The sequence below is a fragment of the Pteropus alecto genome, unplaced genomic scaffold (genome assembly GCF_000325575.1).
Source record: "Pteropus alecto unplaced genomic scaffold, ASM32557v1 scaffold270, whole genome shotgun sequence".
Classification (NCBI taxonomy): Eukaryota; Metazoa; Chordata; class Mammalia; order Chiroptera; family Pteropodidae; genus Pteropus; species Pteropus alecto.
In genome coordinates this window covers 6,830,433-6,844,977 of record NW_006430735.1, presented here as the reverse complement: position 1 = coordinate 6,844,977, position 14,545 = coordinate 6,830,433, and the positions used below count along the sequence as shown (strand labels likewise).

General features: G+C 35.7%; 1 protein-coding gene across 1 annotated transcript in view; it reads left to right on the top strand.

Annotated features, from left to right (window-relative positions):
* CCDC191 (coiled-coil domain containing 191) overlaps positions 1-14,545 on the top strand; it is a 74,736-nt gene that overhangs the window by 6,548 nt on the left and 53,643 nt on the right. Inside the window, exons 3-7 of the mRNA XM_006905502.3 lie at positions 1,260-1,401; positions 5,696-5,833; positions 8,797-8,975; positions 10,765-10,988; positions 13,903-14,056. Of these exons, the coding sequence (XP_006905564.2) occupies positions 1,260-1,401; positions 5,696-5,833; positions 8,797-8,975; positions 10,765-10,988; positions 13,903-14,056 (837 nt within the window). The remainder of the gene's footprint in view (positions 1-1,259; positions 1,402-5,695; positions 5,834-8,796; positions 8,976-10,764; positions 10,989-13,902; positions 14,057-14,545) is intronic.

Sequence of the window (14,545 nt, the reverse complement as noted above, 5' to 3'; positions counted from 1 at the left end):
GGAAAGAGTAATACAGATATCTGGGGGAGAGCAGTCAGCAGCAGGGAGTAAGTGCACACACCCTGAGGTGGGAACATGCTTGGCATATTAGAGGAGGAATGAACAAGGAGGTCAGTGTGACTGAAGTCGAGGGAGCAAGAGAAGAGCAACAGAGGAGGAGGTTGGAGAACTCACAAAGGGCTCGATGATGCAGGGCCTTAAAGCACATTATAAAGACCTGGACTTTTATTCTGAGTTGAATGAAGTAGGGAGCTATTGAAGGGTTTTGAGTGGAGTTATTTGATATTATATGTTTCGTTTTAAAGGGGTCTCTCTGGCTGCTGTGGTGGGAGGTTAGTATAAAAACTCTGTCAGGACATTGTGATGCCTCGGACCAGGGTAACAGCAGTAGAGGTGACAAGAAGGGGTCAGATCCCGGCTACATTTTGAAAATAGAGTCAACAGATTTTTCCGATATATTGTATGTGGGATAAGAGAGAACAGATTCAAGAAGAACTCCAAGGTTTTTGTCCTGAGGAACTGAAAGAATGGAGTTGTCACTCCCCTAGTTGGAAGACTGAGAACACAGCAGGCCTGGCGGAAAGCAGGTTTATGGGGAGGGAGAAGTCAGCAGTTTAATTGTAAAATAAGTTCTTTTGTGTTGTGCAGGTAAGCCAAAATGCCAAGAAAATTTGTCCACCTCCTCCAGTTCCTTCCTCCAGTTCCTTCCCCAGTCCCATGAATTTGGCCATGTTTTTACTAGATTCTTACTGTGGAGTTAAAATACTCTGAAGACTACAGTTCAGTGACTGTTTATCTCAATTTTATTGAACCTGTGGTTTGCCTATATGATGGAAGTTTCCTTTCAGGGTTGTAATTTGAGGAAATATCTCTACTCTGCCTCTGGTTCACATTCATATGCAAGTCCTAGTAGCATGTAAACTAATAAAATATTGTATTTTTTATTTAAAATAAAATACTCAGGTGTCAAAATTCCGTAACTAATGCTCTAAACAAAATTTACCTAAACCTTAAAGAGCCTTTTGTTTTAATATAAACATTGTGAATACGTATTAAAACTTTGTAAAACACTGCAATTAATTTCATGTTTAAGGAATGAAATTATGTGAATCGATGTTCAAGCCTCAGAGTTCCTTTGAAAATGGAAAGATGAAGGTATCTTAGTAGTTGGTAGAAAATCAGATTCTTCAGTTCAAGAGAAATTTTCTAACACTGAACAAAGTTGTTGCCATCTTAACGGAATTTTTTTCCTATTAAAGAGGGTAGAGGAAGCCCCAGAATTTGCAGTTTCGAAAGCGTTTTCTGCTGGAAACACTGATTTCTCCAGAAGGCTTTGGGACCAGATCATAGATTTGGAAACATCTGAGCAAATAGAGGATCACAATGAAGTCTATGCAGAAGGTGAGAAAATACTTTTCTTTTTTTTTTTTTTGCTGCGATGTTAACAGTACTTTGGAGCACAGCTTATTAAAGCATAGCCCATAATGCATTCAAAGTACGGAATGAAGATTTTTCTTAATCTTGATCTTAATTATTGTTTATTTTTACTGCCCCAAAGCTAATTTACTCTGAAATTAACTCCAGTTTTACAAGTAAGGCTATATTTAAGGTCCATTTTTTCTTCTGAAACAGATCCACATCCAGAGGCCATTTGATATAAACAGTGACTGATGAGTGTTGTAAGGTATTAAGTCCTGTAGCACAGAGCCTGTTAATTTGCTCTAGTATCATACAGAATTTGACAACTAGTTTATACATCAACTTTGTTCTTTATAAAGAGACTCTAAAACTGATCTAAACTCCCTGCCTCCCCAAAGCTTTTACTGCTCTGGAATTTAGTATTCTAGTTACTGATGCCCTGAGGAACTCCACTGTTTATGGATGAAGAGAGTGGAAAGAAGCTGTGAAGACTGGGAAGGGGAGGCCACTGAAGTAGGAGGACAGTTAGGGTGCCATGTCCTAGATGCCAACTTCCATCTGGATTATTTATGTCTCCAGTTATTCAGTTTATTTCTTCTTTCATTCAACACATATGTATCTAAGTATTATTCAGTGCCAGGAACCATTTCAGGCACTGGAGGAACAGTTTATGAACAAGGCAGGCAAACAAATTCCTTGCTTTTGTCACATATACATTCCAGTGTGGGGACAAAGAAAATTAAAAACAAATCACCAGATAGTGACAGGTCTTTCAAGTTTAGACCTGAATAACAAGAAGGGCCCAGGTGAGTAGTGATGGAAGAAGAGCATCCCAGGTTGTGAGGAAGGTGGCGTCAAGAGCTAAAGCACAGACAAACTTAGTGTGCTTGGAGAACTGAAGGGAGACCTGGTGTGGTTGGATTTTCTCAATGGAGATGAGCTTTCAGGAGTGAGTGAGCAGAATTTAGATTTTTTTAAATCTAAAAGAATTTAGATTTTATTTTGAGTATTATGAGACATCACTGAAGGGTTTTAAGCAGAGGTGTAATAGGACAAGTTTTTAAATGTATGAAAAAAGGATTAGAGGGGAGAAAAAGAGGGAAAAGGGAGACAAGTGGGAGGCTAGTGCAATGGTCTGGGTGAGCAGCAATGGTGCTTGTTCTTGGGTGGTTGGTAGTACTGGAGGAGGAGAAAGGAGATTGATTCGGAAATTGGCGAGTTATGTCTTGCCCATCCTATTTCCCGTTTCACCAGTAGGAATACACAGTATATTTTAGCCTATTAAGGTTTCTGAGAACTCCTGCAGTTTAAAAAAATTTTAGTTACTCCATTTCCCAAACTTCTACAAAATTCTTTTTATCCTGAAATACCTATTTATATCCTGAGAAACTAGCAATCCATATTAGGAAGTACTGGTGTGTGGATAGAACATGGTTTTCAAAGGTTTCTTTTCTCTCATCAATCATCTATTAATATTTTACAAGAATTAATGTTCTGGGCAGCATCTTTTGAGAAATTCTGCTTTCAGGTAGCCTTGTATTCCCCTCCTCTGATCCAACATGAGTTCTTGTAGTTGAACACTCCAAGGGAAGTTCTCATTCTTTTTTCTTTTGGAACACTTCAGATTACAGTATTCTCCTTTACCCTTGGTTTCACTTACCATGGTTCCAGTTACCTGTGGTCAGCCACAGTCTGAAAATATTAAATGGAAAATTCCAGAAATAGTTCATAAATTTTAAGTTGCATACCATTCTGAGTAGCATGATGAAAATCCTGTCTACTTTGTCCCACCCAAGACTTGAATTATCCCTTTGCCCAGCGTATCCACGCTATATTTGCTACCCACGCCATTAGTCACTTAGTAGCTCTCTTGATTATGAAATAGACTGTTGTAGTATCACTGCGCTTGTGTACAAGTAACCTTTATTTTACTTAATAATGGCCTGAAGGGGCAAGAGTAGTGACGCTGGCAATTTGGATATGCCACAGAGAAGCGCTAAGGTGCTCCCTTTAAGTGAAAAGGTGAGGGTAGAACAGTAAGGTATTTTGAGAGAGAGACTGCATTCACATAACTTTTATTACAGTATGTTGTCATAATTGTTCTATTTTATTATTAGTTATAACCTAATTTATAAATTAAACTTTTTCGTCGGTATGTATGCATAGAAAAAACAGTACGTATACAGTTGATACTATCTGTAGTTTCAGGCAGCCACTGGGGGTCTTGGAATATTTCCCCTGTGGATAAGGGGGGACCACTATAAACCCCTATTTACCAATGAATGTTTAGTAGATATGAATTATTCTATATGTAAGTTATTATACACATAAATATCTGAATTATCATGCATAGGGTTACTCAATAAGTATGTGCTCCCTTTTTCTATCTTTCTCTGAAAGCTGATAATGTTTGTTCTAGTATACTTTTTACACTTCCTTTCTACTGCCTTGGTTCGCTTTTTCTTATTTTACATATCATGCATTCCTATCTAATGCCTTTTAGTATCATTTAATATATAAAAACACTCCATTCCTTCAGAGCTATATGATAACAATAATAACAATGATGAAGATAATGCTGAAATAGATATTTATCTCCTTTGAAACCCGCATGCCTACTCATAAGAGCTGTTTGATAATGATAATAATGACAAAGATAATGCTAAAGTAGACATTTTCTCACCTATATATTTAAGAAGATTTTCTGGATATCACTAAGAAAAATCCAAATGGAAGTTGGCTTCCAGAATATCATACTCTTAGTTTTTTTCTCCTACCTCAGTGACTCTCCCTCCTCGTCTGCCTGTAGGTTCTACCTTATCTCTTCAGCCTCTAAATAACTGGTGTTCCTCAGGGCTTCATCCTTCAACCTGTCTCTGTCCACTTTTGGCAATCTCATCCACTTCTGCGGCTTTAAGTACCACCTGTGTGCTAACAACACTCACATTTATTTCTTCAGCTTGGACCTCTCCCCTGAAATACAGTGGTATAGCCAATATCTATTTGACGTATTTCTTCAGCTTGGACCTCTCCCCTGAAATACAGCCAATATCTATTTGACATCCCTATTTGGATGTCTTATAAGAATCTCACACCTAACAAGTCTAAAAGTGAACTTATCTTCCCTCCAGACCTACTGTTCGCTTGGCTTTTCCTGGCTCAGAAAGTGGTATATTCATCCTTGCAGCTGCTGCTTAAGCCAAAAGCCTATAGAGTCTGTCTCTGACATCCAGTCCATCAGCAAATCATGTCCACTTTACCTCAAAACATTATTTTCTAGAATATGACCATTTTTAATTCCTCCACTCCAGGTCGAGGCCATCATCACGTTTCTCCTAGATTATTGCATTTGTCTCTCAGTTGCTGTGCTCTACTTCTGTGGTTGTCCCTCTGTAGTCTATTTGAACATAGTAGTCAGAATGATCCTCTTAAAATATAAGTCACCTCTTTGTTCACAACCTCCTGTGGCCTTCCACTGCATTCAGAGTAAAAACTAAAGTACTAGAATCGTGTCAGGATTCTAAAGAAAGGGTTTTCAATCTCAGCACTACTGATATTTTTTGGGCCAGATAATTTTTGTTGTGGATGCTGCCTTGTGTATTATAGGATGTTTAACAGCATCCTTGGCATCTACGCTCTAGATGCCAGTATCACCTCTCTAAGTTGTGACAACCAAAAATGGCTTCAGACATTACCAAACGTCTGCTGGAGCATGAGATTGCCCTAATCTAGAACCACTGCTCCCCATATTATCTCTTCCACCTTATCTCCTAGTGTTCCTCCCAGTCCCCTTTATTCCTCTTTAGCCCCACAGCCTCTTCACTATTTCTCCAACACACCAGACACTCTCCTACCTTAGGGCTTTTGTGCTTGCTTTTCCTCTGCATAGAATAATATTCACTTACATAGCCATATGGCTGTCTCCTTCACTTCCTTCCCTTCTTTGCTCAAAGTTCTTCTCTGTGAGGCCTCCTTTGACCACCCAGTTTAAAACTATCAACGCCTATGTTCTATTTCTTATACCATTAGTCTTTCTCCTGCTCTGTTTTTCTGACTAATTTCTTTATTATCTCTCTTCCCCAACTAAAATGTATGCTTCGTGGTGGTAGGTTTTCTTTATCCTGTTTCATTCACTGTTATATTTCGATCATCTAGAACAGTACATGACACATGATGGGTTCTCAATTAATATTTATCGAATGAATGAAAACAGTTAAAGAAGAAAGGTCTCTGAAGTAATTGAAATATTAAAAAGATGTTTTTGTTTTATTACTAGCTCAGGAGCTGGTTAATGACTGGTTGGACACCAAACTTAAGCAAGAACTAGCAAGTGATGGGGAAGCTGAAAACACTGTATCAAGTATCCCTCCTGTGTCAGAAGCCAAAAGTCATTTGAAATATGACAAGTTTGATGGTAAGAACTGATCTGATTGTTCTAAGCGTTAATATCCAATGAATGTGTCTAAGAAGTCTTTTCAACTGTTTTGAATAGTAAATGATATTTTTGACGTTTTTGTGTTTTGCTTAGTTTTATAATTGGCTTTAATTTTTCGTTATTCAATTTAAATTACTTATCTGTATACTCAGTAAATTCATAATGTTTTTAAATTAAAATATCTTATTAATTATAAATCTTATTATAATAGTAAATAATGCTGTTTAAGAGTGCTTCTTCCTATGTATTGTTAGCTAACTATTCACTTTGGAGACTACACTTAAATACTCGTATATCATTTTATATTTACAAAATGCTTCATATATCTTTATAAGGAAAATTATTACTTATACACAGAGCTAATGTCAGACAAGTTAAATAGCTCATTTGTGATGGTTCCTTGGATGTAGCCAAAAAGTCTGAGATACCTTTTTCCTGAGCGTTAAGGGTAGGCACGGTGATAGTGGTGGCAGCTCCTCAGGTGTTATTCAGGCACCCTTGGTGAACTCACCTGGCAGCATTCCCCTTGTTAAAACCCTATAAAATCCCTCGCTCAGGAATCACAAAATCACGAGCTCTTAAAGTTAGAGGAATCCTTCAAGATCACCTGGTCTGATATACCTTGTTCATCCCCTCAGATAGAGATCCTTCTACAATATTCCTGACATGGAGTGATATAATCTCTGCCTTAACACCTCCCAGGATAGAGAGACTCCACTTTGGGGGAGCCCGTTCAACTGTTGTGAGGCTCTACATGGCAGTCTCTCTTAGGAAAATTAGGATTTTGTCCTCAGTAACTTTTACCTTTTGGTGCCGCAGAAAATAATATCATGTTCACTCTCCCAAAGACCGTCTTTATTTTGGGGGGGAGTTATAGTCTGATCCTTCATATATTTATTTCAGTGTTCCTAGATTAAATAATACCAGTACTCTCAACAGTTCTTTATTATCACATTATTTCTAGATCTTATCCTGGTTGCTACCTTCTGGATATTTTTTAGTTTATTATGTCATTATTAAAGTGAGGTATTTTGGTACTTCATATTTATTCTGAAGCGAAAATGAAATATAGTGAAACTATTACTTTCTTTTTACTTAAGCTGTCTTTTACCACCCAGTATTATACCAGCCTTCAGTCATCATCTACTTATAGAATTTTTTTTATCAAAACATTAAACAGAATTATTATGTAGCCATTAAAAAGGTTGCTTACCAAAAATATTAATTAACGTGATTATCGCAATAGACATAGAAAAAGTACTTGACAGAATCTAACGTCCTTTCCTGATTAAAAATTCTGAGCAAACTAGTAGTAGAAGATAAATTCCTCAACCTGACATGGGGCATTTACCGAAGACATATAGAAAACAAATACCAAAATTACAAATGTAAATCTTACCTTATCACAGGAGTTACGTTAAATGTAAATAGATTAAATACTCCAATCAAAAGACAGAGATTGGCAGAATGAATTTAAAAATGTGACCTAACTATATGGTGTCTACAAGAAACACAACTTAAATTCAAAGATATAAATAGGTTGAAAGTAAAAGGATAGAAAAAGATATATCTTGCAAACGGGAACCAAAAGAGAGCAAGAACAGTTTACTAATATCAAAAAAAAATAGACTATAAGATAAAAAATTGGTACTAGAGACAAAGAAGGGCACTATATAAAGATACAAGGGTTAATCTATCAAGAAAACATAAGTATAAAAATATGTACACCTAACAGAAGAGTCCCAAATTATGTAAATGAAAACTGACAAAAATCAAAGGAGAAATAGATAATTCGACAATAACAGTTGGAGACTTCAGTACCCCATTTTCAATAATGTGTAGAACTACACGATAGACTAAACAAAACAACAAGGTAGGTGGTCAATATCATTAGTCATTAAGAAATGACTTACAGATCTTTTAAAATGGTTTAAATTAAAAGACTGACCATACCAAGTATTGCTGAGGATGTGGAGGAGCTGAACACTCCTGCACTGCTGGTGAGAATGTAAAATCATATAGCCACTTTAGAAAACGATTTGGCAGTTTCTTAAAAAGTTAAATATATACTTATCATAGGATCTAACCATTCCATTCCTAGGCATTTTCCCCAAGAGAAAAGAAAGCATTCATACAAAGACTTGTACATGAATGTTCTTAACAACTTTATTTGTAATAGCGAAAATCTGGAAACAACCCAAGTGTTTATCCACAGATGAATTAATGAATAAATTGTGCTACAGCCATACATGTAATACTACTCAACAATAAAGAGGGGTAAACTATTGATACACTAACATGGATGAATCTCAAAATAATTATGCTAAGTAAAAGAAGCTTGACGCCCCCCCAAGAATGTACATAATATATAATTTAATTGGTACAAAATTCTAGAAAATGCAACCTAAACTATAGTGATAGAGAACAGGTCTGTGGTTGTTTGGGATAGGGCAGAGAGCATGGGAAGAGTGAAAGAGAGAGATTACAGATCAGCATAAGGACCCTTTTGGGGCTGACAGACATGTTCATTATCTTGCTTATAGTGATGGTTTTACTAGTATATGTATATGTCAAAACTTACTATAAACTTTTAGGTATTTACAGTTTATTTGTTAATTATACTGCAGTTAAGCCTTTTTTTTTTTTTTTAGAAAAAGCAATAAAGTTTCAAAGATGTTTAGATTGAAGTGATCTTTTAAATTTAGCAGCAAGGGAGTCTTCAGTGACTGGAGTGAGGGCAGTTCTTCATGAGTAGAGGTATTCTCCCCTCTTAGTTGAAGGTATTGCTGAGGGCTATACTCATCCAATTGGCATCATTAGTTCCTATTTATTGAATACTCACAACTATTTTTATTGCACCAGGATCATTTATATAAATATGGAAATTATATTAAAAATTAAAATTTTTTAAAAATTTCCCTTTTTTGTTCTATATCCCCCAGATTTATGTGGTTATTTGGAGGAAGAAGAAGAAAGTACCACCGTTCAAAAATTTATAGACCATCTGCTCCATAAAGATGTGGTGGATTCTGGGATGTTGGAAGATCTTGGAATGAATGGAAACCAAGACGAGAAGCAGCAGAAGGATCCTCGTCTTACCATGGAGATGAGACATAAGCAGGTGGGAGGGAAAAACAAAATTAAAATGGATAACAGGAAGCAGTCTTTGTGTAACGCATTTAATAAGCTTAAATAAAGAGTGAGACTTTATTATGAAAAAGGGTGCCATCTGTGGTTTGGTTAGAAAGAATAAAAATAAAATATAAGAACTTCAGAGAAAAATAATGCTCATAAACTAAGGATAGGAAACAATTTAAGAAAGCCAAAAAAACTGGAATAATTGAATTTGACCAATAGAGAGATGAGCTAAACTTTATTAGTTTGGATGTGGTACTTCTTATTATTAATATGTAGATTGGGTTTTGCTTGAATTTGACTTTTGAATTGTGATATAGATATATTAATATCATGAATATTCTGGTAAATGTTATAATGATAACTCTTTACTAGACAACTGAAAAATTCACTCATTTTGTGATTATAAGTTGAAAGGGAGGACAGATCTGAATTAAATCTAGTTCAGCTGTTTTGAATTAGAAAGACATATGAAAACTTTCTTTTCTTCAAAGAGAATAGTAGGTTATAGGGAAAAGGTGCATCTCAACACTTTGTAGAGGAGCTTCAGGAAATCAGAATGACTAAGTCTTTGCCACGTCTAAGACTGAACTAGAATTAATGTCTATACATGTGTTCTGTTTTTTATAACACTGAATTTCTGATTGCTTTTAACAGTAAGGTGTGCCTAATCAGCACTTAGGATAGTAGAAAAACTAAGGTGGAAGTATATCTTGATTTGGATTTGTGATAAAAAGGAAAAGAGAAGGTTCAATAAGAGTTAGCTATTATCTAGAAGTCTTATAACTGGAGGGTAAGATAAAGGTAAAATTAAGTGAAGCAAGAAGGCAAGGACCACTCCTTAATTCAAAAAAAATCGATAGATTTGAAAAAAAAAAAGTGCTTATTCAGAAATATCTGTGAAGTTCATGATTTTGATTTCCAAATATGATCCAGAATTATTAATATATTTAAATAATGATAGAAATGAATAAAGGGTTGTGATGTTTCTTAAGGCAATACACATGCTTCTTGACTTAGGATTGGGTTACGTCCCAGTATACCCATTGTAAGTGAAAATATTGTGAGTCAAAAATGCATTTAACATATCTAACCTATTGTACATCATAGCTTAGCCTAGCCTACCTTAACCATGCTCAGGACACTTACATTAGCCTACAGCTGGGCAAAATCATCTCCTTGCCACTGCCCAGTATCACAAGAGAGTGTCATACCACATATTGCTAACCCAGGAAAAAATCAAAATTCAGAATTCAAAGTATGATTTCTACTGAACGCATATTGCTTTTGCACCATGATAAAGTTGAGAATTTAAGTCCAACCATCGTAAGTCAGAGACGATCTGGTAAATCACGGTTCTGTCCTTAACAATATAGCCTTCCAACAATATTCTTATTCTTTTTAAAATTCTAATTAGCATGCAGACAAGGCCTAAATAAATAGCAGTAAGGTATAGTTTGGAAAATCTTATGGGTGGAAAATCATAACTAAGTAAGAATCTAGAACTAGGCAGCTGACCTGTTACATTTTCACCTTTTCCATGGTGCAGATTATTCCCAGATCATTTGGGAATCAGCTTACTTAACTTTTTTAAAAATTTTGTATGGGCCCTTACCCATTAAATAAATGAATTCCCTCTATTCTTTTGATAAATGGTGGAGTTCTGGTCAGAATGTTTCAAACTGGGTATATTCTGAACTTCAAAATGTGTTCTGTGGTTTTGCAAATCCCTTTCTACATGAAAGTCTGCATTTCACACTTGTATTCTCTTTAAGGTAAAAGAAAATCGCTTAAGACGAGAGAAAGAGCTGGAGCGCCAGAGAATTGAAAAGACCCTGAAAAAATCGGCCTTCTTAGAGGCTCGGTATCTAGTGCAAGAAGAGAAGAAAAGGAAGGCTATGGAGGCCAAGAAAGAGGAAGAGGAGATTCAGAGGGAGATGGTAAAGCTGCGAAGGGAGATAATTGAGAGGAGGCGCACCGTGGAAGAAGCATGGAAAATGTAAGCCAACTGTGAGGAGCAGTGTGGAGTTTTTTTAGTAGTCATTTTGGAAGCACTCTAGTTTTGTAAAATGCACTAACATTAAAATGACAAACCACAACAGACATCAGCCACTAATTTCACTATCTCGGCAAATTAACTATTTTCACTTTTCCATGTTTCCTCCTGGTCTTGGTCCCTTTACATACTTAATTGCAACTATAAAGTACATTTAATTTGTTACTCTGTTTGTTGTAGTTGCCTGGAGTCCAGAGGTCTGTATATTACTCTGTTGAATTCCTATACCACAATTTATCTAATGACCTCCCCTCCTTATAGTGCTAAGTCTTTCAACTATTTCAGATTTTTCACGAGTAGTACAGTGAACATCCTTAAACACAGACTTTTTTCATTCTTTTGAATTGTATTTTTAGGAGTGTAATTACTGAGTTAAAGGGTATAGACCTTTTTATGACTCTGAAAACGTTGCCGAATTGCTTTCCAAATGGGTTGTTCTTATTTATGCTCTTGCTGGCAGTGGGCCAGTATACCAGACTCTTCTCAGCATTGAAATGTATCATCATTTTCAATATATTTTGCCTTTTAATAGGTATTATATTAGTTCACATCTCTTTGGTTATCTGAACATTTTTAAGGTTTAAGATATTTCCTTATGCTTGTTTGCTAAGTGTGCCTTGTCCAATTGTGAATCGCATGGGTGTCTTACCTCTGATAATCATAGGGAGAGTCACCACTGATTGCCCTGCTGCCACTGATAAAGAAAAAGTATCTGACATAAGAAGAAAAACAAAGTAGTTCCCACAGGATATAGTACTATTATGTATCCTCATGCAGAAAATGAGCTTCATAAATAAATAACTAATGTATTTATTTGGAGAAACAACACTGATTCATGAGCTGCAAACATCTTGGAACAACATGCCTGAAGTGACTGTACACTCAAACTCAGAGGCCAGAGAGACCTATTAGATAATTCCTTCCACCCCCATCAGCCCACACAGCTCTTCCCCCTGTGCTCTTGATTGCTCTTATTCTACCTATTTTAAAACAGCTCGGCAGTGGACTTGTGCTTCACACTTTCAAGTGCCAGGCCTCCTCCAGACACGCCATTTCTTTCAGAAAGCAATTGCCAATGTTTTAGTGAGTTCTTGCTAAGGTCAGCCTTGCTTTTCAGATTGCTCTTAAGCCCTGAAAAATCTAGGCTGACCTAAAATTAATTGTGAAGCAAGTGACATTTGATGGTAACAGAAAGCTCTGCTCCAGTGGGCACTTGACAAAGGTACACTGTCCAGTCATTTCTTTTAAAAGTTAAAATCTTATCCATGGTTACAGTGAGACAGATAATGTGCTATACTTCTAGGTGGATGAACTGATTTAAATATTTCAGAAAGCAATTTGGCAATAAACAGCAAGAGCTATAAAAATGTTATTATCATTTGACCTAGGAATTTCAGTTCTAGGAAAACTGCCCTACGAAAATGATCAGAAATCCAGACAAAGATTTGTGCACAGAGATAATTAAAATGATATTATTTATGATAATAGATATTAATAAACAATGGAGAAATTAACACACAATGGTTGTACAGTGAAATAGCACTGATATATTGTTTTTTTCTAAGTGGAAATAAGGATGGCTTTTATACCTCCAGTTTTCACAGTGAACAGATAATGCTTTCACAGCAGATACTTATTTTAATGTTGTTTTAAAAAATCAGATCCATGATATTAGAACTGTATTTCTTTAAATGCCCACTATGATCTGCCTCTAACCATCTAATATAATGTTATGGCATAGAGGAGTTTGGAAAGATTCAGTGGAATTGTATTGTTGGTAGGGCTTTTTAACCCATTTGTAAGCTATCCTAAATCTGCTTCATTACATAGTTTCAAAGTATGTTCTCTAAGAGGTTTATTAATTACAGAGGGAAGAAATAGCAGCTTAGCACTGGAGAAGCCACCTTAAGTAATGGTTAACATCATGAGTAATAAGATATAACATTGAGTGCCCCCTTGTATGAGAATTAAAGAACGTCTACATTGTATTCTGGTATCCTTTCTCAATTTCAGTTTCCACAAATATGAAATGATATTGAGAAGGACTAGATGACTTGCGTGAGTTTTCACAACTGGTTTGTGGCCAAAACCCATGAATTCTGATTCTTGCCTAGCTATTGACTACATCATTAATAGTATGTGTACTTTGTACACATACACATACCTATGTAGTTTAATATACTCCAATAAGAAGGTGATGGCCATGAGCTGTTATGAATATAAGAGAGATGATGTGGATGAGAAAGAATAAACAGGTGAGTGAGAAAGAGGATGATCAGAAAGATGAGCAACAGTTACTAAGAGATTCTCATTACTTACCTGAAGGCCTTTTCCATACTGTTAGTAAGTTCTGTTTTTTTCTCTTTTTAGCTGTTTTAGAATTAACATAAATTCCATTCTCTCCTTACTCAATAACATTTGATTCATTTGTTATTTTTCTCCCTAGAAACCTCGTGAAAGCCTTGTTGTAAAAATATTTCTTTCTTACCTGAGGGTCCTTTTTTGTGACAATAAGAAGAGACAGAATTTATGTCTATGTTAGAGAATACCTAGTAGTTGTTAACTTTCAAATTTTGATCAAAATGTTACTCAGTGTTAAACTCAATTAAAAATTTACTAAAATATCTATAGAGCTTTCTTCTTTTCAGAGTACATAACAATTTTATTTCATTTAGTCTGTATTTTATTTTTTTTAAAAAAAAGAGAATAAACTGGGGCTCAAAAAAATCACCCTACTATGTAGTTTCAAAGACAGATGTCTTCTTATGGAAAATGCAGTGTTCATTCCACTATGGTAAGTTGTAATTACTCATTAAGTCTATTGTTCATATATGTATTTTTAAATTGTTATTAATAGAGAGAAGAAAAAGCAAGAAGAAAATTCTCCAAAAAATCCAGAAAGAGGCATGTTTCAAAGTGTTCATAATCTTCTGGATGAAGAAAAGATGGCAAAAGAAAGAAAGAAGAAACTGAAAGAGTTATTAATCCAAACTTTCAAGGAAAATCACCAGGTGGGAATTGTAATGTCTCTTTATTTGGCGTTCTGTAGCACAAATGATAAAGGTATGCATCAGAGATGGGACAAAGTAACACTAAACCCAACTGAGCCTCATCACAAATACCAAAATTTCCCACACTGCTTGTTCTGTGATGCCTGGTGCACAGGGCAGCGCTCCAATACTCTGCTCAGGTGCTCTTCTTATATACTCTGTGTAATCCTGGGAAATCAGGGAATGAATTTGAATCATCTTCCTAAATTACCCATTTCAGAATAAAACTACCAGTATAGATCTTTGGAGTTTTTGAGAGCTTGGCTTCTACTTTGACAGTCTTACAAACCATTGTGTTCTGGATTATTCAAAAGAATTATTCAGAAAGTCACTTTGCCTTTTTAGCTCAGATCCTAAAGCAATGATATACTTATATTTGTGCTTCTCCTTTTAATAGTCTGCATTTTATTTTACTCTTCTCTCCCTCTCTTTACTTTCACTCTTATAAAA